Source organism: Puntigrus tetrazona, chromosome 7 (genome assembly GCF_018831695.1).
Source record: "Puntigrus tetrazona isolate hp1 chromosome 7, ASM1883169v1, whole genome shotgun sequence".
NCBI classification, from domain to species: domain Eukaryota; kingdom Metazoa; phylum Chordata; class Actinopteri; order Cypriniformes; family Cyprinidae; genus Puntigrus; species Puntigrus tetrazona.
Window position 1 is genome coordinate 20,002,272 of NC_056705.1, and position 25,851 is coordinate 20,028,122.

The 25,851-nt window shown below is 36.1% G+C and overlaps 1 protein-coding gene across 1 annotated transcript in view; it reads left to right on the forward strand.

The window, feature by feature from the left end:
* The first annotated feature begins 46 nt into the window (after positions 1-46).
* Positions 47-25,851, forward strand: part of fhod1 (formin homology 2 domain containing 1) — a 39,076-nt gene continuing 13,271 nt past the window's right edge. The window contains 13 exon segments of the mRNA XM_043245196.1: positions 47-342; positions 1,831-1,937; positions 5,500-5,564; positions 18,372-18,439; positions 18,799-18,904; positions 19,296-19,390; positions 20,446-20,557; positions 20,691-20,785; positions 20,864-21,007; positions 21,328-21,517; positions 21,674-21,845; positions 23,749-23,853; positions 25,272-25,355. Of these exon segments, the coding sequence (XP_043101131.1) occupies positions 178-342; positions 1,831-1,937; positions 5,500-5,564; positions 18,372-18,439; positions 18,799-18,904; positions 19,296-19,390; positions 20,446-20,557; positions 20,691-20,785; positions 20,864-21,007; positions 21,328-21,517; positions 21,674-21,845; positions 23,749-23,853; positions 25,272-25,355 (1,508 nt within the window). The 5' untranslated portion in view covers positions 47-177.

Here is a 25,851-nt window from a genome sequence, read left to right on the forward strand (position 1 = left end):
CACGGGTGACGTCTTCGCCCTTTAATTTGACTACAGCCCCGGTTTCATTTCAGTGTTGACAGCGGCGCGTGGCGGTCTAGGCGGCTTTTTTTTTATTTTAGATGACTTGCTACAACGGACGGAAAACTGCGGTGGGAAGCGAGTTTAACTTTTAGACTTTGTGACTACGGATGAACCATGGCTACGATAACGTGTCGAGTGCAGTACCTGGAGGACTCGGACCCGTTCGTGTGCTCAAATTTCCCCGAGCCCCGCAGACCTCTGCAGTACGACCTCAACGAGCATTTGCTGTTGAACGAACAGATCGCCGGTGTTCACAAGCTGCTAGAAGCGCCTTTGAAGGTCGGTGAACCTCATTTATTTACCTCACGAAGGTGTGCTTACCTGCGCAGAAATGACTGCTAAGTGTCAACTCGTGGAGTTGATTATTTGTAAACTCAGCCGTTGGGGCTAAAGTTTGTATTGTTTAACAAAAGGCTTCATTTCGTAGCCTAAATAGTCCATAGATAAAACTGCTATCTATCTATCTATCTATCTATCTATCTATCTATCTATCTATCTATCTATCTATCTATCTATCTATCTATATGAAATGAGAAGTATAAGTGTTATATATACTTTTTCTTAATATTACATGAATAGAACGAGATGTAGAAAAGTTACATTTTTCTTCATGGGAGAAAATAAATCCGCTAACAGATAGTACGTCCTCGCTAAATTAACTTAGTTGTGTTATACAAGCTTATTAAACATAATAGTTTACACAAACACAACAGCGAACGTGTTATTTGTGCCCGTAGTACTTAAAAAGTGGTGGAACACGACAGTGTACTGTAGTCTGTGTACTACAATGTTTGAAGGAATTAACAAATACAAGACTACACGTCTTCGTTGAAGGACATGTGAACGTCTATAGGCTGGCTAACGCCTCATTCACTTGTGTAGCTCAAGATGTTGGAACTTTTTCATAATTGCTAGCAATCAGGACATTATGTAAACTGTGTTAAAATACTGTGAACAAAAGTTTCATAGGTCCGTCTATGCTGCACACATTAAAACTTGTTTCCAAGTGTCTTAATATTTGCACAGAAATTAGTACAAAAGCTGTCACTTAGACCGTACTCTTTGAAAGGTTTTAGTAATTGCACCTTTAAGTACTAAAATGTACCGTTTTTGCACTAATGTATATCTTTTAAGGTACTAGTAATGTGCACTGTTTAGGGATAAGATCAACGACTATAAGATACAAAGGTATACCCTTTTGAAAGCAAAAGGGTATACTTTTGACTATTCTGCATCTTTTTGGCTGTGTGATAGTGTAAGAATTCATGTAATCGCTCACGGTTTTGTGTGTGATTCCTTGAGTGCATGATGTGAGGGAATGCAAGTAAGTCTTTGAGAGGGTCGCCAGAATTGCCTGAAGCTGGAGAGTGAGTTGATGCTTGCGGAAAGGGTGGGATCTGTAAACAGAAGATAAGCTCAGCTCCTCAATCAACCCATTATTACAGCACAGCTTCAGACGTGACTCCGTATAAAACTTCGCCATTCGACAACAATGACCTCTCTTTGTCGTGCACTGGTTGACGGCTAATGATGGCTGTTTCACTTGTATGAGTGTATGTTCATATGCTATAAAGAGAAGTGTCTCAGAGGTTACATATTTAGATTTTTACTGTTACGTTGTAGTCTGTATATTGCCAGATCAAAATGTGTGAAAAGAGAAGGCGCATATTCAAAAAGCTTGAAGAATCTAATATGAAACTGTAATCTGTTCATGTGCTGTGTCAGGTAACCGTGCTAGGAAGTGATGTTCTTGTTCCTCTCTCTCAGTTAGAAGAGTGTGCACTGCAGCTGGCTTCTAATGGCAACTACCTGGATCTGGAGTCATCCCTTGCTGAACAGAGAGATGATCTGGAGCAGCTCTATGACGATGTGGAGTAAGAATGGCTTCGTATTTTGTCATCAAATCCCCTCTCTCTCCCCTTTCTTTCCCTTTTACTGTCTTTTAGCTTAAGTTTTGCCAGAGACGGAAACTTGTATCTGAAATGACAAAAAAATAAAAAAAAATAAAGATTTAGACGTGTAAGCAACTGACCTGCCTTTAACTCCAAAATAGAGATTCATATATTAAAAGGGAGTCTGTCATGCACTCTCGGCCATGAAAACAAAAATGCATTTTTTTTTAACAGAATGGCATAAAAAAAAAACCTTTTTCATTAAATTTAATTTCATGAACTACCTCCTTTGCTGACTTGAATGAATAAATTGTTAATTAAAAGTAGTAGTAAAGATTATTATTATTATTATTATTATTATTATTATTATTATTAATGCAAAAAACATTCTTTTCTTAGTTTTAGGGTGGAATTTATTAATAATCAGGGGAATCCTTCAGAATAACTCATAAGAAAAAAACACATATACACAAGATTTGACACCTGACACACACATGTATATATGTATATGTACATACGTGTATATGTATGTATGTGTGTGTGTGTGTGTGTGTATGCATATGTGCCAGGTGTCAAATCTTAGTCTTGATTTGACCTTGAAAGACTTTGACTTGGCCTAGTCTAAAGTCAGAGACGTTTTAACAAGTTTTCCTCCATCTAATCCATCTTTAAAATTTTTACAACAAATAGGAAAAAACAGCATAAATTGCATAAAAGTGAAGGAATATTTCCATTCTTGGGTCAGTCTTGAGTTCTTATATGCAAGAACCAAATTTGGGAGAATCGTTCATACAGTGAATGTTACTTACTCACACACACAGATATTCTTAGTGAGGCCAGAGGGAAGGAGTGGACAACATTAGTCACAGACGCTGGGAACGTGGCTTCGTAATGATAGAGCGTTTAGAAGAGAGAGAGGATAAGAAAAACTTGCAACACTCCACAGAATCTGGTTTTTGGGATGTGCAACAATGTAAATTTTTGACCAGTTATGACCTCTTGGGATATTGTTTTGGATCCATTTAACTGCACTCAGCATTAGCCTTTTAAATACAAAGGGTGTTTCAGCACTGCCCACTTTGATGCTATATTTAGTTTGATGGTGGTGTCATCAGTCTATAATCGTGACTCAAGTGTCTTAATGCTCCTCCTGTAGAACATTTGTATGTTGGCTTTGTAGATCTGATACAAAAGCTTCTTTGAGATTATAAGTAAATTCTTAAATGACTATTTGTATTCATTTCTTTAACATGGCTCACAGAATAAAGAATTTATAAAGTTGACTTTAAGATGATACAGCTGCTACATTGCAGGTCTTTTTTTCACAAAATCCATGTTTCCGCATGAAAACCATACAAAATGACCACTTCATGAAAGTTAAGTTACTTTACCTCAACTGACCTTTTGCGAAATTCGGGAGATATACAAAAATGTATTTATTTATTTCAGTGTATCTTTAATGAATTAGTTCATTAAAGAAAATTCTCTTGTCTAATTCATGTCTGGTGAAAAGCTCATCTTTTCTCAGTGAAAAAATAACAAATAGTTTTTTGTTTTGTTTTATGTTGTTGTTGTTTTTTTAATTCAGGCTCATTTTAGACATACACGCTATTTTAGCCTGCCATTGCCAAAGTTCTGTCTGCCAAAAATAAATAAATGAAAATCAAATCAAAGAAATCTTCTGTATGTCTGCATGTCCCTTTCCCAGCACATCCATTCATTTGTTCCTTTGTTGTAAAAAATAGAATTTAAACAATGCTGCAGAATCCATTATAGTCAGGAAATTCCCTGATAACACTCTTCTCTCTGTGTTTGTGTTTAGTCTTTGGCGCTGTACTTGACAATTCCCCAATTTGAGTTATTTTTGTAAACTAATGTCAACAATGACTGATTTCAACGTAACTTTTTCTTTGAGAACCAGTAAACATCTCTTCAGTCTCATTAGATCATAACTGTTGAATAAGTATTTGACATTTTATTAGGAAAACTTTCAGGTAAAGGCTCAGTCATGCTCAAAACGCTGCAAAAATTAGGGTAGAATTAATCACAAATTAATGTTTGATATCTGTGACTATTATTATTGTTGTTCTTTCTTCTGTAGTACAAATGCTACACTTTCTTCAGTATGTCTATTATATGACTGAGATATTATATGACTTTGGCACTGGTTAAATTATGGATTAAATGCACTTATTTTTCAGATAAATAGTTATTTATTATTTATTTGGTCTGTTGAAAACTTGCCAGACTGTGACCCCTGAATGGTCAGCATTACCTAATTATGACAGGTATCAGTTTCACTAAATCATTTATTAGTGTTGCTTAGAAACGCACAGTCGTTGGACCCACCAAAAGACATGAGTGATTTCACACAGGCAGAGCCAGAGTTTCTGTGAGTGTGCTGACCACAGCTTAGACTGAATAAAACACTGAACCGCAGATCTAGAATTCTGAGTCAGCTCAAACTGAACGATTGCATAACTTTGGATCTGTAATACTACTTCTATTCGGCTGTTTTTTCCAGAGTTGTTCAGCCGTGCTCTGGAAAACCACTTTAAAACCCAGCAGATTGCTGGATTTGCAAAGAGCTGAATTGTTAAATGCTTTAAATGCTGTTCTTTTTAACTTTCAGTTCACCAAAGAAACCTAAACATTTTTTTTTTCCAGTTCCACAAAAATATTAAGCAACTCAACTGTTTTTAATATTGCTTAAAAGATAAAATGTTTGAAGACTGAAAATTTGGCCGCTGAAAATCTTTACTAACTTTACCAAAATATATAATGAAACAGAAAATGTAAAAAAAAATAGCAACGTTTTAATTTAAATATAATTGTACTGTATTTTGAGTCATATACATGCAGCCTTGGTAAGCTTTTGTTGAAGGAGAACTAGAAGCTCCATGCCAGTGGAAATGCCATCATTTTTCATTATGAAGTGTTTTAATTGAGTGGTCTCATTTTTCTAAGGGCTCAGTGTTTCTGTGTTTGTGGGTGTGTGTGTTTAAAGCATACATGGTGTGTGTTTGTAAGCCTGCAAAAATGTAGTCACAGCTGGAGCTCCTTCAGGCTTGAGATTGGCAAGGGGAAACACGTCATTTGAAACAGCGACACTTGGAAAATAGAAGACAAAATTGGGGCGTGTGTAAGGATGTCTGTGTATTTCTGACTGGGTTTACGAACCACACAGAACATTGTGAAGAAAACATAAGCCACGGATAGGTCCATTTTTAGCCATGAACACTCTTGATGCATAGTTTCCATGCCTGTTTACTCTCTCTTTCCATACCTTAATCCCTACCGACCCATATTCTCCCTTTCTGACTCGGTCTCCTGTCTGCCTTCGGTGTAGTGTGTCTGTATTAATGACAAATTCTTAGTATTTAAACATATTTTACTCCAACTGTATTATTTTAGGTGAATTCTGTTCATTTGAATTCTTTCACTGCTTTGATAATAAGGATAAAAAGCACAAACTGTGTTTCTGATTGAAGTTACTTTGTTTGATTTGTGATATCTTAATTCTCTAATTTCCTTCTTTTTACAGAAAAGGCAAAAAGCCCATCTTGATTCTCCGTACCCAGCTCTCAGTACGGGTTCACTCTATCCTAGGTAAGAATGTATGCACTGTAATACTCTGATGAGCATATGGCTGATCTGCATGCTCATTTCATAAGCATTTGTATCTGTATTGCTGAGGTGGCAAGTACGTCATCCTTGGCTTTCCATTCTGGCTGTTAATTTAGTTTGTCTTGGAGAAGGCAAAAATGGACCACATTCTCTAAAAAATGCTGAAATGGTATTATCCCTCTATAGTTTTTTTCCTCAGTTGGGAACTTTCCTGCTATATTTTTAGAATCCTCAGTGACAACCTCAAGTTCATCTGGCATCTCATTATAATGCACATAAGAGTTCCCCACTTAATAATTCAACTACAATAGTCAGTGATTTAAGTGAAAATGTATCCATATTTATCATTTATGGTCAACTTTTTTTAAAATGTCCTATAAGCGAGCATTTTTTTTTTTTTGGTTAACCAAAGTCGGCAAATGTGTTCTACTTCCACTATAGAATATATATTTAAAGGAGTCATGAACGGCCTTCTTTGTTTTTTTTTTTGTACTGTTTTCTGAGGTGATTGGCTAACAACTGTGTGTTTGACAGTCTACATCCTACATGGATGCTGCTGTGGAATAGGTTAAAAATGTATAAATTATCAGTACAAGCGATCTGTTTAACAGACAAAGCAATAGTGAAAACCTAATGAAAACAGTTACACTTTTGTTGCGCAGCATCACCTTTTAGTTTCAATCTTTTTTGAAAATGTTAATGTTTAGGCACACTATTATATCATTATAGAGGTATACACTCACTGGCCACTTTATTAGGTATACCTGTCCAACTGCTCATTAATGCAAATTTCTAATCAGCAACTCAATGCATTTAGGCATGTAGACATGGTCAAGACTATCTGCTGCATTTCAAACCAAGCATCAGAATGGGGAAGAAATGTGATTTAAGTGACTTTGAATGTGGCATGGTTGTTGGTGCCAGATGGGCTGGTCTAACTTTTTCAGAAACTGCTGATCTCCTGGGATTTTCACGCACAACCATCTCTAGGGTTTACAGAGAATGGTCCGAAATAGAGAAAATATCCAGTGAGCAGCAGTTCTGTGGGCGCAAATTCCTTGTTGATGTCAGAGGAGAAGGGCCAGACTGCTTTGAGCTGATAGAAACAGTAACTCAAATAACCACTTGTTACAACGCACAACACGTCAAACCTTGAGGTGGATTGGCTACAGCAGCAGAAGACCACACCGGGTGCCACTCCTGTCAGCTGAGAACAGGAAACTGAGGCTACAATTTGCACAGGCTCACCAAAATTGGACAATAGAAGATTGGGAAAATGTTGCCTGGTCTGATGAGTCTCGATTTCTGCTGCAACATTCAGATGGTAAGGTCAGAATTTGGTGTCAGCAACATGGAAGCATGGTTTCATCCTGCCTTGTATCAATGGTTCAGGCTGGTGGTGGTGGTGTAATGATGTGGGGGATATTTTCTTGGCACACTTTGTTCCCAAAAGTACTGAGCATTGTGTCAGTGCCACAGCCTACCTGAGTATTGTTCCTGACCATGTTCATCCCTTTATGACCACAGTGTACCCATCTTCTGATGGCTACTTCCAGCAGGATAATGCGCCATGTCATAAAGCGTGAATCATCTCAGATTGGTTTCTTGAATATGACAGTGAGTTCACTGTACTCAAATGGCCTCCACAGTCACCAGATCTCAATCCAATAGAGCCTTTGGGATGTCGTGTCGCATCATGGATGTTCAGCCGACAAATCTGCAGCAACTGCGTGATGCTATGTCAATATGGACCAAAATCTCAGAGGACTCTGAGGTTTCCTGTACCTTGTTGAATTTATGCCACGAAGGATTGAGGCAGTTCTTAAGGTAAAAGGGGGTCCAACTTGGTACTAGTAAGGTGTACCTAATAAAGTGGCCGTTGAGTGTACATTCCACAAGCTGTTCGGCAGACTGCCTTCAATATAATCTGTTTTTAGACTATCAAGAAAGTTTTGAGTTCTGAAACCTACAGGATATTTTTATAATACAGCGACCCTTGTATGTCAAAAGATCAAGAGAATTTAGATTTTTCAGTTCATGACCCTTTTACTCTTGTGCAACTACTTTGACCATTAAGCTGTTGTTGAGTAACTTTATAGTGCTGCATGATAAAGATAACAGTCCAGATATTCTTTACTCTCCTTCATTTAGTCTTTGGTTCAGCTAGACTTCATATATATATATATATATATATATATATATATATATATATATATATATATATATATATATATATATATATATATATATATATATATATATATATATATATATATATATATATATATATATATATATAAGCTTAAGGACAAAACATGGCATCTCTACTCTTTTTATTGACCAAGCCACAGTAGCTTGACTAGATTCTGTAAACACTAGCCCAGGTCCATGATCTTTCCAGTTCTATTAAATGCATAATCTCATCAAAAATGTAGATTTTTTTTAATACTCAAATAGCATATCTAAATGTCTAAAAAAATAATAATAATTTTAACATTTTGTGACAAAAGTGACCACCGTAAGGGTTTCTTCTCTCCACATACTTAGAAAGTGTAGAATGAATGGCACCCTATTAATGTGACCAAACCAGAAAACCCTATTTATTATCAGCATGCTCATCTGCACTACAGGTTTTAGGCATACACATTTTCAAGTGTATAACAAGTAAATGTTAGCTTACTTTACATTTATTTGGATTATGTATTTAATTTATTATTGTGTTTTTGTTGCTGATTATTTGTAGATTTAAAAACTTACCAGGGCCTAGTCATGCCCCTATTAGATGTTATATTCATTCATCTTATGTGACACAGTGAACAGATAAGAAAAAGGGCTACAGAAACCTAGTGATACCATCTGTTTATGTACTATGAATGAACACGTGTCTACCCTCCATTCTGTCGGTGTATACATGTCTAGTCTTGTATTAAATTATGCTGATTTCTTTTAACTTATGCAACATGTTTGAATGGCTGTTGCTTTTAGACCGTGTGTATGCGTGCTTGCGCGTGTGTGTGTTTGTGTGTGTGTGTGTGTGTTTGAGTGACACAAAGAGAATAACGTAGCTCAAGACAGGACAGACCGGTCCAGCCCTGGGGTTTCTGGGTCACTGTGATACAATACTCCCAATTGGTGTGCTGAACCTTTGGTGCTGCTTTTGTGGTCATGCACAATAGATAATGATTTAGCAGTTTTTATTTCACTGATTTGTAATAGTTGAGGTAATGCTGAATCCTTGTAATTGTGGGTAACACTTTTGAATAGGTGACACTTGTTTACTTTTAACAATGACTTTTCCCTTAAAAACATTTTAATTTGCCGCTTATTAATTAAGGTAGTTGTTTAGGATTAGGGACGTAGAATAAGGCATTAATATCTGCTTAATTACTACTAATAAATGGCCAGTATTCTAGTAACATACATGCTAATAATTAAACTAATAAGTTTATTTTACGTCTACACCTTTCTAATTGTGTGTGGAATGTTCAGGAATGTAGTTGCGTTGCCTGTTTATTTTCTTTGTCTCTCCGCATGAAGTGTTGCTCTTTTCAGGTCTGTAATTTTTAAATGTAATTACATTTGGATCAGTTGGAATAAAAGAGCACATCAGTTGACCCCTACAGAGCTGTTGTAGTATCTGGCATACTTTTACTTTTAGTAATTTAGTCAAGCTATGCTTGCACTTTCACTCATTTGTTACAAACAAGTGGCCAGGCTCTGTTCCAGTGCTCACTGTGACTGCGTGGTCACATGACTTTGGCTCTTGAACATGAGCCACCAGCTCTCTATTGATGCTGTCAGTGCCAGCTGGCCCAGCCAATCAGATGTAAATAAAAATAGTGGCTGATTTTTACGGAGATTGAGCATTTTATTGAAGCCATTGTTATTAGTCATGGCTGTTTATTTTTTTTTTTCTCTTGGCTAATGACCATGTCTAGCAAATTGGGAAATTTTACATAGTTGCCTTTTCTTCAAAATAATTCATGATCTTTTATAATAACTATGCATATGAATAGGTCTTTTAGGCTTTACATGCTTCTCTCCCAGTGACGTTTTTTAAATTGTTCTTAGCTGAATCATAGCTTGCTTTTCCCATATTTCACATTTTAAGTGTGAATTGAACTTTCTGGGCTTATTATGACACTTTGTTCTTAAGCAATATTCAGCAAGTTCACTCATTGTCGGTCTGAGAACACTGTGTTTCTTTCCATTCTGTATTAATGGTTTTCCTCTGTTGCTCTCTGCTACAGACATCATTTATGGAAATGAAACTTCCTGAGTATCTTAAAGAGATGTGTATAATATATTTATGTCCATTCAAGGCATTTGACTACTGGCTTGTCAATGTCTAATGTACACATTGTGGCTCTAATAACTGCTTCTGTAAACTCTAAAGTTTAAAAAAATCTGTTAATTAAAAAATATTTCCTTTGATAACAACCACAGACTCCCTGTTTTTGAAGGCAGCCTTTATCTCCTTCTGTTTTCCTGTTATTTTTAGACATAAGCTGATGCTGCATCCTTTGTCTTATTGTTATATGAATCATTAAAAAATTCATTTTTATGGCAAACCAAGTTTTAATGTCACTTTTAGGACATTTGCCTTTTTTCTACTGAATAAATGGATTAAAATGGCACTTTTTGTGCAGGTTCCCACAAAAAAAATGAATTCATCATATCCTTTACTTAATCAAGGGTTTTGTTTTTTCTTTGAATCTGCCAGTACAAATTCAAAGATTTCCTTGAAAGTCCTCAGCCTGCAGGTCCTTACGACACTAATTCTTGCTGCAACTAAATAAATTAAGCAACATCGTATTATTGTCTCTTGTATATTCAGTTTTGTCTTTTTAAACTTGCACTGCACAGTATTTCTTGTATAGTAATTATTTATTGTTGGCTATGCATCGAGAAGCATATGAAAGTAAGATATGTCTTTTTTTTTTGTGTTTGTATCTATATAACACTAAAAAAAGACATATCTTAAGAAAGGCTGTATAAAATGGCCAGAAAGAAAATTGTGTGGGAATTTTCAAAGTGCTTCTAAGTAATCCTGTGTAGGAGGAACAGTGTCATTTAAATTGGCCAACAGGAAATGCCATGTTGCGGATAGGTCATCCCTAAGGCTTCAGGCTTCTATTTCCTAGCGTTTATTTGAGGCTAGGCAGCAGCACATACTGTTAAAATTTTAGCCAAGCCACCCGTACCTCTGTCATTAGCATCGATTCTCTAACACCTCTACAGGCCCCCCTCTCTGACAGACACATGAACAAGAACCATAGGTCATAGTTTTCATAGTCATTCACAAACATTTTGTGTGAGTGGCATTTCAATCCTTGAAATGTACAATATTGTGGCCAAATAGGAGGCTTAAATATTTACATCTACATCTAAGGTACATCTTTTATGTTCAGCAGAAAAACATAAGTTACACAGGTTTAGAACAGCATGAGGCTGAGTAAATGGTTTTTAGTATTTGGATGAACAGCTACTTTCCTAGGAAAATGAATGTGTCAAAAGGTGTGGGAACCCTGATATCAAAGGCAGCCTCTAAGCCTGTTTCTAAATCCTTTGTGTCAGCTGCTCGTGTTTAGACTTGTTGGCTCTCTGTGTATAGTGTGTGTGATGAAATGCTCTGAAAGACCAGGTTATAATCTGAGGCTATAATATAATTTTAATACCAATACCATTGACATTTATTCCACATGTTCTTTCTATTGAATTCGCTTCACTGTAGCAGCTCATAAATTTACTGATTCGATGCTACTGCATTAATAGTTACAATTGGATGTCTTTTTTGGGGTTGAATTGAAATGGTTGTTATTAATCTCAGAAATTTTCCGCCATCCATTGCTCTGCTCTACGAGGGTTTTCTGAGCCTGGCTGCCAATGTTTGGTCCACAGGGATGTGGACCCAGACATCCTATTGGAGTATATTTATAGTGTTTATGTGGTGGCACAATGCTTTATGCCAGTAAGTACTCTCTGTTCAGTTTTTATTTTTTTGTGTTACCCCCCTTCCTTCTGGCTTATCAAGAGCTGATGTGCCAGTACATGTTCTGTGGGTTACCTAAGTCTGCAAAATCCTAAAACATTTTTCCATGATGCTGCAAATCCGATTTTAGCTCCATATCTTTTACTTCTTTGCCTCTGTGCCCAAGTCATTTATGAGCATTACAGCCTGAGACCTCTGTGACATCTTTTCATGCCTTGTGTTCCTCATCCACCATAATAGACTCTTTCTAAAGCATCATGCTCACCACAGAAGCATTTCACATCCCTGTGTTGGCATCTCTCTGGGGACTCCTTATACCCTTGGTGACTCATTTGGATCACAAGGTTTCATATTTAAATAAAAACTCCTATAACACTAAGCTGCTGGTGTCATACTTGATTGCAAGTATGTGCTGAGGTCAAGTCTGAAATGAGCTCTGGCTGGAACGAGTCCGGTGGATGTACTTAGTCATTACCCCAGGAAATCCTGCATCTGTATCCATCAAAGTTTGAGTTCATTTATCCAGAAACACAGACCATGCATGTAGCTCTAATAATAGTGTTAATAATAATGACAATAGTATTGAATTGTTCATTCAGAAGTTTAATTTCTTAATATTTTGAAAAGAGTCTTTTCTGTCTTAAGATATTATATTTTTATGTGTAAATTATATATATTTTTTGTCATTTTCACAGTTCTCTGGTTTATGTTCAAAATATTGAATCTCTTTTTGTAAATTTTATATATATATATATATATATATATATATATATATATATATATATATATATATATATATATATATAATATTCATAATTCTACAGGACACGGACCATACATGGACCATCTTTGTGTGAGTGAAAGCATGTGCTCAAATGGTTACAACCCATCAGTGTGCATTTTGGCTTATATAAGCTATTTTTGTAGGTGTTTGTCTACCTACAACTTAGTAGCTATAGCGTTCTTATTCTGCAAAATCCTCCAATAACCACTAACATAAGTTATAGAACATTTATAAATATATGTATAACACATGCAAAGTAAAATGAATAGTCAATTTTTATTTAATATTTGGAGTGATAAAATAAATGTAGCAATCTGAAATTATTAGTATTATGACTTTGTATAAGAAGATATTTACACTTCCCCTTATCCTCGAACAATTTGGGTCAGTAAAAAGGGGGTAAAGACACATTATGCTTAGTCCATGCTTAATCCAATTTACTTGTTAGTGAAATAAAGTAACGGGTTAGAAATCCAGGGAAAAGTCCAAAAGCTTTGGTTAGAATGTCTGCCAAATAGATAAATAAATGTGCCTGCAAACTGTTTTGTTTGCATTTCAGAAATAAAGCCTACAAACATGGAGCCTTCAAGCAAATTACATAAAATTGACAATAAGTCATTTTGGATGGGTTCTAAAGACATTTAAGAGTATTTAAGTTTATCGGTAATCATTATAAACATATCCTTCTTTCTTCCTTTACTTTATGTAAGATGCCAGGCACACTTGGCTGTTGTTACAGTTCAGTAATGGAGTCAGTCCTTATCACCAAATTATTGTTATGGCAGTAATGACAGAATTATTTAATTCTGTGGTGTTCTTGGCTCAACATTAGCAGCTGCCCTTTGACCAAATAAGTTCTGTAAAGTTTTTTTTTTGTAAAAGATAAGAACATTACGGACATACAGAAATGTGTAGTTATTTTTTATGATGTGATCTGAGGTCATGAGTGCAACTTTCTTGTGGGTTTTTATGGCTACTCACACCTGGCATCAGTTTGAAGTCATTAGCTGTTAGCATCCTAAAACCACTGGTTTCAAGAGCATGTATGTCATTATTCTTACAGAACAGAGGCCAAGATCCCTACTGCAATAAGTGGGGCTTGAAGTTAAAGAAGGCTGTGAGTGATAAAAATCTGTTCATGTGAACTTAAGTGGATGCAGGTACCCAACAACAGCATAGCTCTCTGGCTGGTAGACAAAGATATCAGTGCAGAAATTACTTGTGTTTAGCTTACGCTTAACACATGAGGCTGATAATGTGACACATGAATCAGCTAAAGGAATCAGTAAGAGGCCATCATTTTACATGCTATTCACATTCAATCATATGGTAAACCTTACCATTGAGCAATTTGTTTTAAGTTTAATCCTATGAATTTAGGTTGTCTTTCATTGAGCTAAGCATTCATTTGCTTTTGTGTTTTTTTGGTTTTTTTTTTTTTTGATCATGGCCTCGCCCTCATTTACTGTTGATGATGTCTTGAACATGGTCTTCTGGATTCTGGGAATAATTTAGATTACTCTTTTTGGCAATGTGCTCTGTGCATGCTTTCTATTGATGCAGATCAGAAAAGAGAGAGTGCTTTTCTAGTTTTACCTTATAAGGCTGTACAGGATTTGTCTTTAAATGTACTGCAATCAGGTAACCGAAAGCGCAATCTGACCTATATTAAATGTCTAACCTATAACCTTTTGCTGTGTCATTGCTAAAAGTGACCCTTACCCACATTTAAACTGTTCTCCTGTCATTTTTATTGATTGTGTTAATAATCATGGAGCAGGAGTTTATTTTGTTAACCGCAGTTAGGATGGCATGTGTGAACATGACAAACACACAGCATTTCTGTATTGCCATTGTTTTGACCTGCAGTGTTAACCGTTTCCCTTCTCTAGAGTCAAAGCTTTTCACATGTTAAAACATATCGTTCAAGAATACAAAGCGCATGTATCCATGTTGCGTTTCTTGCTTTAAAGCTGTATGCTGCCTAGTTGTCTACAAAAATACCTATTCTTAATTTCTCATGGAATAGAGCAGTGTAAGGATCTTACAGCATATCAGCTTTCAGAGGAACAGGTCCTGAGAAATGGGGGTTAACTGAGGTGTAAGTTTATTTCCATAGTCTTGCCAGGCTGCCACTGAGAATAACACTGATGTGTTTGGCAAGAAATGCTGTAGGGGTTTGCTTTAGCTTCATTCAAATGTCAAGCCAGCAGCAACTTGTAGAGAACATTTGTTATGTTATATTCAAATTTTTAGGTTCATTTGTGTTCCAGTTCTCAGTCTGATTTAAAAAGATAATTGTTAATGCAAAACTAAAATGCCATAGAGGGCCCTTCATGTAGAAGTATGATGTAGTTGCATTAAAGCACGTGTGATCAGCGATCATGTATTAGAGATCTGTCTGTTATGCTCAACACAAGACTATAGTTACTGATTAAGATGTCATTTTAACTAGCACCTTTCATTGTTTCTCATTACCTTTGTAAATGTCTGGTCCAGCTGATCAAGTAGTATGTTGTCAGATGATTGTGTACAAAATAATGTCTGTTACTCTTCCCTTGTGTCACTCTTCCCACGTTTCCGTTTCCTGCCCATAATGGCTTCCTGTGCCGGAGTCCTCATACAATGGGCTTGATTTCTGAAGAGCCCTTTGTCACAGTACTGCACGACTGCAGCCTGACTAGTAAAACATATCTGGAGCAATTCTTCGCATGGTGCTGATCTCATAGCTTTTGCTATGCTCTTTTGACAGGCTGACAATTGCTTAAATCAGATTTATCACTAACACAGTACTGATATGTTGTGCAGTATGGGTATTACAGTTTATCCTAATGCTTCGTTCTTGAACTGATTCTGTGGTGATCAGTTTAAGCGAATCACTTATTTTTGTCAAATCTTAAATGCATAGCTAGTATCTTGTCTTGAGTCGGAGCAGTGAAGGCAAGAGGCAATCTGTGAATAATCTCATTTGGTGTGACATGAAGAATGTGCCAAGTCACAGTTTCTCTCAAGGATTCTGTGTCCTCTCTGTCATATTTGGTTTTGTCACTCGCTTACCCTTAGATGAACCTAAAGCGATCCTTTTCTTCAAACAAGGATCGAACCAATACTGCATTAATTAATAAACTTTTCTGTAGACGGTAATTTAATAACAACATGGTAATAATTTTAATTTTAATTATGTTAAATTATTCAATATAATTAAATATTTATAATAGTTTTTTGGGGGTTTTGAGTAAGAGTCAGTGTGCAATCTGTTGACCAAAATGCAAGAAGTTGAAACTCTATGTGTTTTGGGGCTTCCCATAGTTCTGCTTTATGATGACAGTAGCTGTTGTTGTATGACTGGGCTTGACAGGTTACAGTATACATTGTTAGGAAAAGCAAGAAATATCAATAGCAAAACTGTCTGATATGTCAATCTTTTGTGTGCTTTGCATTACTGATTGTGTATGAACATGACTGTTTGTGTAACAAGTAAGTTTGGATAAAAGATCTGTTCACATGTGTTAGTTTGTTTCTTCTAGGCTTATAAGGGCATCAGACAGTTTGTGTGGGATATCCTACTACTAAGAATATTCCTGTTATTATGTTTTCTATTTTGCTTTCATAATCTTTTGCCCACATTCATAATCTTTTGCCACCATTTTCTTTTCTTTGTTTCACTCTTCTGTCTTGAACACAACTTTGGGTATCTAGAGGAACATTCAGCCCCAGTGATGTACAGTTTTAAATTGAAAAGACTGGTTTATGGTTCCACATTTGCTGACAGTAAATTTCTTGGCAGATCTATTAGCCTGTATAATAAGAGGTTGAATATAATTTATTGAAAGGCTATATGCTTGCATGCAAAGAATGTGCTAAGTATATATTTGTCCAAGTGAGATGTTGAGGGAATTATTTTAAATGTGTGTGCCACGCTCTCTCCATGAAACTGTACTTCCTTCCTTCTCTGTGCTTGTGTGTGTGTGTGTCTGTGGCATATGACATCCCGGCTGCTTGTTGTGTCATCCTTCCAAACAGCAGCAAAACAACAACATTCTCTCATGTTTTTCATAATTGCTATTTGCAAATGAACAGTTTGTTTGAACAAATGTGTTTTTGGCCATCATCTGTAATGTCTGTGTTCCTTTGACACTGAATTTGTGTGTGTGTGTGTAACATTATCAGTAGCAAGCAGCTGTTTGTGGTGGACCACATCATTCTCCATGCTGCCATGGACTTTACCACTGAGCTTAGATGCCGAGCTCAGATGCCTAACTCAGATACACACACACACACACACTCTTGTCTGTCTGTACCCCTTTATTTGGCAGTCTCTATATTTCACTCTTTCTCCTTTGCGTATTGAAATGCATACACACACACACTTCAATATACACATAGACAGGGATAGTAACTACAACAGAACACATCATAGTGACAGACTTTTGGTCTTTTCGTTGTCAAAACAGATCACCAAAACAAATCATTATTAGAAACCCATGTATTTGCTGAAAGCTAGAAGCTTCTCATTCTACGTCCTTCATGACGTAACATCAAAGGGATCCAGTGGCCAGGAATATTCAGTTCCCATGGGACATAAAAATGGGCACATAATGTACAAATATTCACTGTTCATGACCAGTCTGGTTTTGTGAATAAAGGTGACCTCAAGTGTTCTTTTGAAATCACGATTCATGCCAGATATTTTGGCATCTACATCTGTCAATCTGAGAAAGCTTAAAAGTTTAGTAATGCATTTTAATTTTAACATATACATTTTAAACACATAAAACTATAATTCCTTTTTATGCGTGTAAGACAATGTTTACTGTGTCTTGAACCTTTTAACCAGCAGGTTCAAAGTTGAGCTGCATTGCAAGAGCTTGTTTACAAATGATGCTATTCCCAGGCATTGAGGAATGACTGTTTATTAAGTATCTCTGCAATTTTTCCAAATAAACAGTTGGTGAAAGATGGTGAATCAGTCTGAAAGACAGAGGCTGTTTGTAGCACAAGTTGCGTGAGTGCATCAGCTTGCATTAGATATTTGAGGAAGATCATGTGGCTGTTGTGCCAGTTTCTTTTAATTCACACTGTAGGCACAGGCTGAAAGATCTGAGTATGAACGTGTGTGTGTGTGTGTGTGTGTGTGTTAGAGAGAGAGAGAGTAAGCTTTATTGTCGTCTTTTACACCACCTTTATGAATTCTCTCTCGCTCTCTCTCTCTCTCTTATAATGTACAGATTTTTGGGGGGACAATTTAGAAGTTTAGTTTCATTTAATCAATGAGAGGGACCACATTCAAGGAAATGAAAGATTTGACTTGAATCTTGTTAAAATAATGCACAACTATAAAGTTTTATATGAAACAACTATATATAGAAATAAATCAAATATAAATTTTATTATATTTAAGTGTTTTTCTTGGAATATTTGTTGTATCATATGCCTCCATTTGTTTACTTTTACAGTTTTGATGAATATGTAGTTGCTCTGAGATGTAGAAAATTTTAAGGAATGAGTAGGTGTGTCTTTTGGCTGGTACTTTACAACAATTTAAAATGCTTATCAAGTAAAATAAAACTGTGCTTTAAAGGCGTGTTTAATGGTTTTACTTGAATGTGTCACGACTAACCTGTCAGTCAAGTGTTGAACATGTGAAAGGCATTTATATGGCAGGAATGTTTACAAGCAGTCAGTGAAACCACCTCTCATTTCCACTGCTTCTAAATGATAAGCTAGTTCTAATTCCTAAGATCTGATGCTTAATGATGATTTGTTTTATCAATGCAAATGGTTTGTGTTTACCACCACACAAATTGTCCTGGCTATGCTAAATCAAATACTGTGCTTTAGTCATACCGTGAAGTCCAATCTTTGTGTCACTAGATATCTTGATAAGGTTTTTAGTGCTCTTTGAGAATGTGTGACTGCAATAATAACAATCTTTGCCTCCTAGATACAAGTACTGATGACCTAGTCAGTTGACTAATAAATAACCAGTTTCACCTCTTTCTCCCTCTTATAGAGAAGTTGTATAATTCCCATGGTCCTGAGCTTCGGCGGTCCTTGTTTTCATTAAAGCAACTCTTTCAGGTAAAATCATGGAAAACACAGAGGTTTATTATTATTTTTTTTTTTTATAGAGAAAAATCTATGTGGATAAAGGCAATGAGATGTGAAAGATCCTGAGAGTCAGAACAAAATGAAATTTCTGAATGACTGACAAACTTTATCTTTTCCACATGTACTGTTATAACATTGGATTCTAAATTTAGTCTAAATTGAGGAAAATTAAGTACAAAATTATATGTTTTAAAAGGTGTCTCGCAACGGGACACAGCAATACTTATACCACATACCAATGCAGACCCTGATCTATTTGAACTTCAGTTCATAACGTTGTATGCAGCTGGACACAGAAGCAGATCTTAATTCTGTTTTGTTTTGAACAGGATGATAAGGATTTGGTTCCAGAGTTTGTGATCTCCGAGGGACTGTCATGTTTCATTAAAGTAGGTGCTGAGGCAGATCATAACTACCAGAACTACATTCTCAGAGGTTTGTACGCAACACCACATCTTTACTGAAACATGCAGAACTGCTACAAAATAATTCATGCATGCCTCTATTAACACGTGTAACATTGTTAGCAGGGTTAATGATGGTTCTTTGACTTATCATTGATATATACACGCATCAACTCATGTCACGTCAGTGTTTCTAAAAACAGTCTAATATAATGTATTATGCATGAACACCACACAACTTGCATGCAGGCTTCAAATAGCACAAAGGATTTTGCACATTTTTGGCTAAATAGGCCATCTGTAACAGGAAGTTTATACTGGCTGGAATTAGACCAGCAAACAGGAAAGCTTTAGGACAAATCTCTAGATCCTTAAGGACATCCTTAAGCACTGTACAATAAACTCTGCTGTCCTGTTCCCAGCTCTCAGTCAGATCATGCTGTTTGTGGATGGAATGAACGGTGTTGTGAACCACAATGAAACAGTACAGTGGTTGTACACACTGACTGGCAGCCTGGTGAGTGATATCAACAAACACACTACAGCATCTATAAACACTGACCGCAATATAGTATTAGTGCACCGTTCCATCAGTGGCTGTGTATTAATGCATCTTGACATTTTAATACCACAACATGTCGGTTGATTAAGAGTCAGGAGGTCTGTGTTCAAAAGTTAATTGTATGTGATAACCATTCGGTTCCTGAGGGATGGATTACATTTACAGTACATCAGCTCACTGAGCCAGTGTTTGTCTACTAAATTATCCAAAGCATAGTGCTAGACACAAGTTGCTTTGGATTAAAGTGGCTGGAAAATGTGTAAATTATGAAAAAATACAAAAAGGAAGAGAAAAAAAGAAATGTTGTTCAGCAAATCAGTCTTCAGTTATTCCTAAGGCAATGTAAAATGTAATAAAAAAAAAATAGGTTAGCCAGAAAGGAACAAGCTAGTGCAGAGATATAGGTGTGAATCTGGACCAAATTCAAGTATTTAGATTTTTACTCGCAGCTCACTTGTGATTATTAAACTTAAATATTATTATTGGGGGAGAACAGTTTGCCAAATCCACCACAGAAATGGCCAAGTATGTCTGGTGCTGTTGAGCAAACATTTCAAATTTGGGCCATTTGCTTTGTTGAGGTTGCATCTTCACAAGTTTAAAGTATGTATGCATGTATGTATAGTTTAGAAAGTTGTTTTTTTTAATGCAAAGTTAGTGTGAACCCATTGACATGAGATTTGTACACTTTTACCGTAAGAGATTCAGTCATTTAGTGAATCAGTTTGAGGTCATATCCTTGTGCATAATATCCAAGAGGAAGTGAAAATGAGAACGACAGCAACTATCAAGTAACTATCAGAAATATAACCTGAACTAGAGTTGTTGTTTTTTTTGGTAAATTACTATATCAGAAATGCATGTTTATTTTGTCATTATACGCTATTATGTCCAGTGCCTGATTTCATTGAAAACTCCGTATGATTGAGGTTTGATACTGCCATCTTCTGTAATATGATGGTAAATGCTGCTTCTTTTTTATCCTGTTTTTCCTCATTCTTTCTCTTTAGTCTCGACTGGTTGTGAAGACTGCTCTAAAGTTGCTGATAGTGTTTGTGGAGTACACTGAGTCCAACAGTCCACTGCTTATTCAAGCTGTCAGCATTGTGGATGGCAAGAGAGGTGAAGCACATTCAAACTTTCTCTCTTAAAGCGGATACTCTAAATCCACCATGTACCATTACTTTTTTATTTTTCTGTTATTATCCTCAACATTTTTTAAGAGAGAGTTTAAGGTGTATGTTATCTTGATCAGGTGTGAAGCCTTGGAGGTATCTAACAGAGATCCTGTCAGAGAAGAATGGATCAGACACAGAGCTGCTCATCTACACCATGACCCTCATCAACAAGGTAAAGCACAGGTTACACAACCAAATCTACAACAACGATGAATGTCCTTGATGTTTATTTATCCCTTTACCCTCCCAGACTCTGTCTGCGCTTCCCGATCAGGACTCATTTTATGATGTGACAGACTGTTTGGAGAAGCTAGGAATGGAAAGCATCGTCCAGAAACACATGACTAGCAGCGGCACAGAGGGTGACCTTAAACAACAATTCATAATTTATGAGGTGAATTCCCAGTACTAAGATTATTAAGATTTTTATTATTATATTATTTTTTAATTTATTAAATAATTTATTCAGCACGAACACATTAAATTCATCAAAGCATTACATTTATATATATTTCTGTTTCAAATGCTGTTCATTTGAGCTTTCAGTTAATCAGAGAATGCTGAAAAAAAAATTATAATAATAGTAAATGACTTTTGAACGGCAAAATAGCATATTTCTGAAAGATCATGTAGACATGGCTGCTAAAAATGAATTTTCAAGAATAAATAAAATGTTTAATATAAATGACATTTTGTGTCTTGTATATTATTCAGAATGCCCTTAAGTATGAAGACGGTGAGATCGATGAAGGGGCACCAAATGTCCGTAAAGACAGAAGGAAACTGACACCAAGCGAGCAGGAGGGCAGAAGGAGCCGCCGGTCATCTTCTCACAGTCTTACAGACAGTTCCTTTCGACCAGCTTCCCCAACTGTATCAGTCTCGTCCAACAGCCCTACCCCAGGTATCTTCAATGCAGTCTCTCTCCATCCCTGTTCTTATACCATTAGCTGTGCTCTAATGGCCTGTCTCACACATCCAGTGTCTGCACATTGTCATTTCTGACGTAACATTAAAAGATTACAGTATTCACACTTTACTTGCGCCTTTTGTGTTTCAGAGGTGATGCGAACAACCTCCCCTCAGCTCTCAGACTCGTCTTACTCTCCTGTTCCTGGCAGTCCTGTGTTGATCAGTCCCTCGTCTATGACCTCTGGCTCCCCCACTCCTCCTTTCACTCCGGCCTCTAACGGAGCAGAGTCTACAGCTACAGCTGAGCAGGAACACAGCTTGTGAGTATTAACAGTGCATTGTGTGTTTACGCATTCATAAACAAACATTTATAAACGTTCATAAACAGATCACATACTTGGAATATGTTTTGTATTACTAAGCTTTTCAAAAATCTTAACAGTAAGGATACAGAGAAGGACTTTCATACAGCAATGTAATGTGTCTCCACTGTGTGGCAGCCTGAACTAAGCAAACCTTTCAGTCGTGACACTGTAGAAAAAGACGAGTTTTATAAACAATGTTTTGTGGCCTTGACAGATGTGAATCCATTCTGAGATTCTGAAAGTCTGAAAACTTCATTTTCAAACATCCCCACAGCAGTCCCTTTACTTTTTTCCCCCCAGTTTTAATTTAGCAAATTTTGTACTTAAACTTAGTTGACACAGCAACATTTCTATTTATTTATTTTAAAATGAATAAGCATGACACTGATGAAAGTATTTGATTCATGTACTTAATGCTTCTTTTTATCGGAGTGTCTGTTTATACCGATTGTCTACTTTCCCCGCCTGTTTACATTAACTCCGCCCACCAACGTGTGATTGGTGCAGTGATGGTAGCGGTGCAGATGGTAAAACGTATAGCGATCAGATTTCGACGTGGGTTCGAATCCACCTTATGATTACATTTTTCAAATTCTCCCTTTTTAAATTACATGAGAAAAGCATTTATTTTCAATTAAAATAAAGGAAATAATCAAAAAGTTGAAAATTAAAGTATTGGTTAGGGTCCGAGTATGTGTAGGGCGTCAACATCTAATTAATAACGTAAATTAAAATTTACATTTACACTCAATAAGCTGCACTCTGTTTTGCAATGTAATTCGGTACTGAGGTGCAGATAAGTGCCACTTGCAATAAGTAGTATAAATAACAGAAAATGCCATTGCACTTTAATAATGCTGCTATTTTCAATTAATGTAAATAGAATACATTGCTATTTGCACTTAGTGTAAATAGCACCTATAATAAGACAATATTGTATAAATAGCATATCACAAAAAAATGCTGCTATTTTCACCCGGCGTAAATAAAATCTATCACTATTTACATTTAGTGAATTTTATTTTAAATTTTGAGATTGTCAGGTGTTTCTGGGTTTTGTAGAAGTTTTGATTGGCTGCTTCACCCAGTTTGCCCAAGTCACAGTGTTCTATTTCAAGTGTTGCCTTTGGCCGAGGCGAAATGTCTTATTGAGTCAACAGTCCTTGCACATATATGTGGAAAGTGAATGTTTTATTTGGGAAGCTTTCCTCTCTGCGTAGAGCTACAGGAATGTTTTCTAGGGTTGGACAGGATGTGTTTGGTTTTAAAGGTCCAGAACTGGGCACAATTGTGATCTGCCTATCAGCTTTCTTGATCTGAGCTTGTGTTTTCCTCTAAATGTTTTGCCATTTTTATGCGACGTCATAAAGGGACATGACCAGTCACAAGCACAGGCATTAAATCCAATAATACTTCAGTTTATACTTTTATTTTTTTTATAAGATACGACCACTTTAACTGAATATCTAGTTTTATGCATAGTAGTACATAATGAAATTGCTTAATTTATAAATAAAAATACATAATACATGAAGTTAATATTATTTATGCAACATCCATGTTGCATAAAAAGTGTTTGTAATATTTGGTTTACACTGGTGACCATTCGCTTTGTGTATCCTTAATTACTATATAAAAAAAATTCTATTCATGTGCCATTTTCCTTCCTCTTCTAATTCAGTGCTGCATATTTTCTCAGTGACTCTGGGTGGTTGGGACTGTTTCTCTGATTCTTGCTGATGTTTTGGTCTTGTCAACATATTAACCCGCTGTTTGTCCATGTAACCACCATCACTGTTCCTCCTCTTTCTCCCTACTTCTGTTTCTTCCCTCCCACAATTCCTTGGCCATTCACTAGGGGGCGCTCTTTTATGAGTCAGTACATAGCTCACATGGGGATTTCTAGACGGAGGTTAAAAAAGGAGAGGTCTATATCAGAGGAAACCTCAAGCATCTCCAGCAGGTCTGTATCACATTTACATCACTGTCTGCTTTCGAGCTTTGCACTAACTGTTTGGTGCTTGTTGAACTTGTCCTGGCTACTGATCTGAGGTCAGTTTAAAGCTCATATCATATTCAAAGTAACCTGGAGCTTTGACTTTTGGATTGAGGTTTTAGATCAGCAAGCCAGAGTGACTTCAACTAAAAATTCATCTCATTTGAAACTTTTCTGAACTAACAAGAATTACAACATTTGATGCTCATGCACATGTAGTAGTCTTACATTTTTTTCAGTGTCTTTTACAATACGTGACATTTGACAAGGTGCATCAGAGATTAAAACAAGACTACAGAAACTGAATGTAAATCTTACGTAATTGCACTCTGAACAAATGGAGACAGGGTTTTTGCTGCGAGTGTTTTGGCAGTGGCGAGAGGATTATTGTTGTGCATTAAAGAAGTCCTGAATGGTGCTCTCTCGAGCAGAAGCGCAGAAGAAGCCTCTCACAGCTTTCTGCTCGCAGAAGCAATGATGTCAGCTTATCTGAGAAATGATAAATAAAAGTGCTGACTCTAAAGAAGCAGCAGGAGGGTTCAAAGCGATCCATCTGAAGAAACATCACATGCAGTATATTAGATTAACAAAGTGCTGTTACAGCTGGTCGGTGTTGATAGTGTTTTATTAATTTGTGAAATAATACTGGATTAGTTAGTATTAATATGAATTGGTAGCATTTATGGCTACTACTGTTATTACAATTTATTATTATTATTATTATTATTATTATTATTATTATAGGTGAAGAATTATTATTTTTGTAGTTGAAGAACGTTAATGATGCAGCAAGGGTGTATTTGATCAAGAGTGACAGGAAAGACTTAAATTGTTAAAATTTTGTATTTTCTATTCATCAAGGAATACTGAAAATATATTGACAGTAATAATAGTGAATATGTCTTGGGCACCATTTCTAAAGCATCATGTGAGTTGGGAGTAATGAGGAAAATTCAGTTTTACCATCACAGGAATAATTTACATTTTAAGACACATTGAAATAGAAAATTTAAGTACAGTTCTATTGTAAAATGCACAATTGTACATTATTTAATTCATATTTATGATTAAATAAATGCAGCCTTGTTGGGTCTAAGAGACCTGCTGAGCCCCAAAACACTTAAAGGTAGTTTATGTAGAAATTAAACAACATTAATAAATGCTAAATAAATGTTAACTTTATTGTAAATCATGTTTTTTTTTTCTCAAAGAAACTGTATTTGCATTGTACCTGTAAGAAAATCAGAATATAAAAAAATTGATATATAATGCAAATATTGTGTATTTTAGAGTGGATGGAGAGATGCACATTTTCTTACATTGGTACCTGATTCACATCAAACTGCCCATAGTGTGCTATAGTTTAATCAAATGTCTATCCACAGAGCGTCTTTCACAGAAACAGACTCTCCTCAGGGGATCCTTTCCCAGACGGGAGCAGACCGGACGGAGGGAAAGCGAGTCTTCAAGTAAGCAAGCAACTCATTCTATGATAGTAAGTGGACAAGGCAGGAAAGAGATGTGAAAAGAGTTGTATGAATAAGAGAAGGCAGGGCATGGGAGTATTTTGGGAATAACCTGAAGGTCTTGAAGGAGCAAAACAAGGATGAGTTGAATGGCTTGAACTGGTTTGAACAATGTGATCAATGATAGTTTATATGGGAATCTACTGCATTAACTGTGCAGTTATAGGATAATAGGTAAGTCTTCAGCTTTTAAGGTGTCAAAAAATACAGAATTTAGTGTTAAAAGTGTTCTCTTAGCTTATAACTTACTCTGGAATTGCTACACTGAGGCTAATTCCTTTTATTTTACCTCTAATGCAAGGATCAGGTGTGTTTCTTTCATCTTTATACTTCTCAAATGTTCTTTGCTTGTATTTTTGTAGCAGATATGCTTTCTTCAATATGTCTTTTTTTTCTTTCTGTTTTCGGCAATTACTGATCTACCTATCTTGTTTCTCTC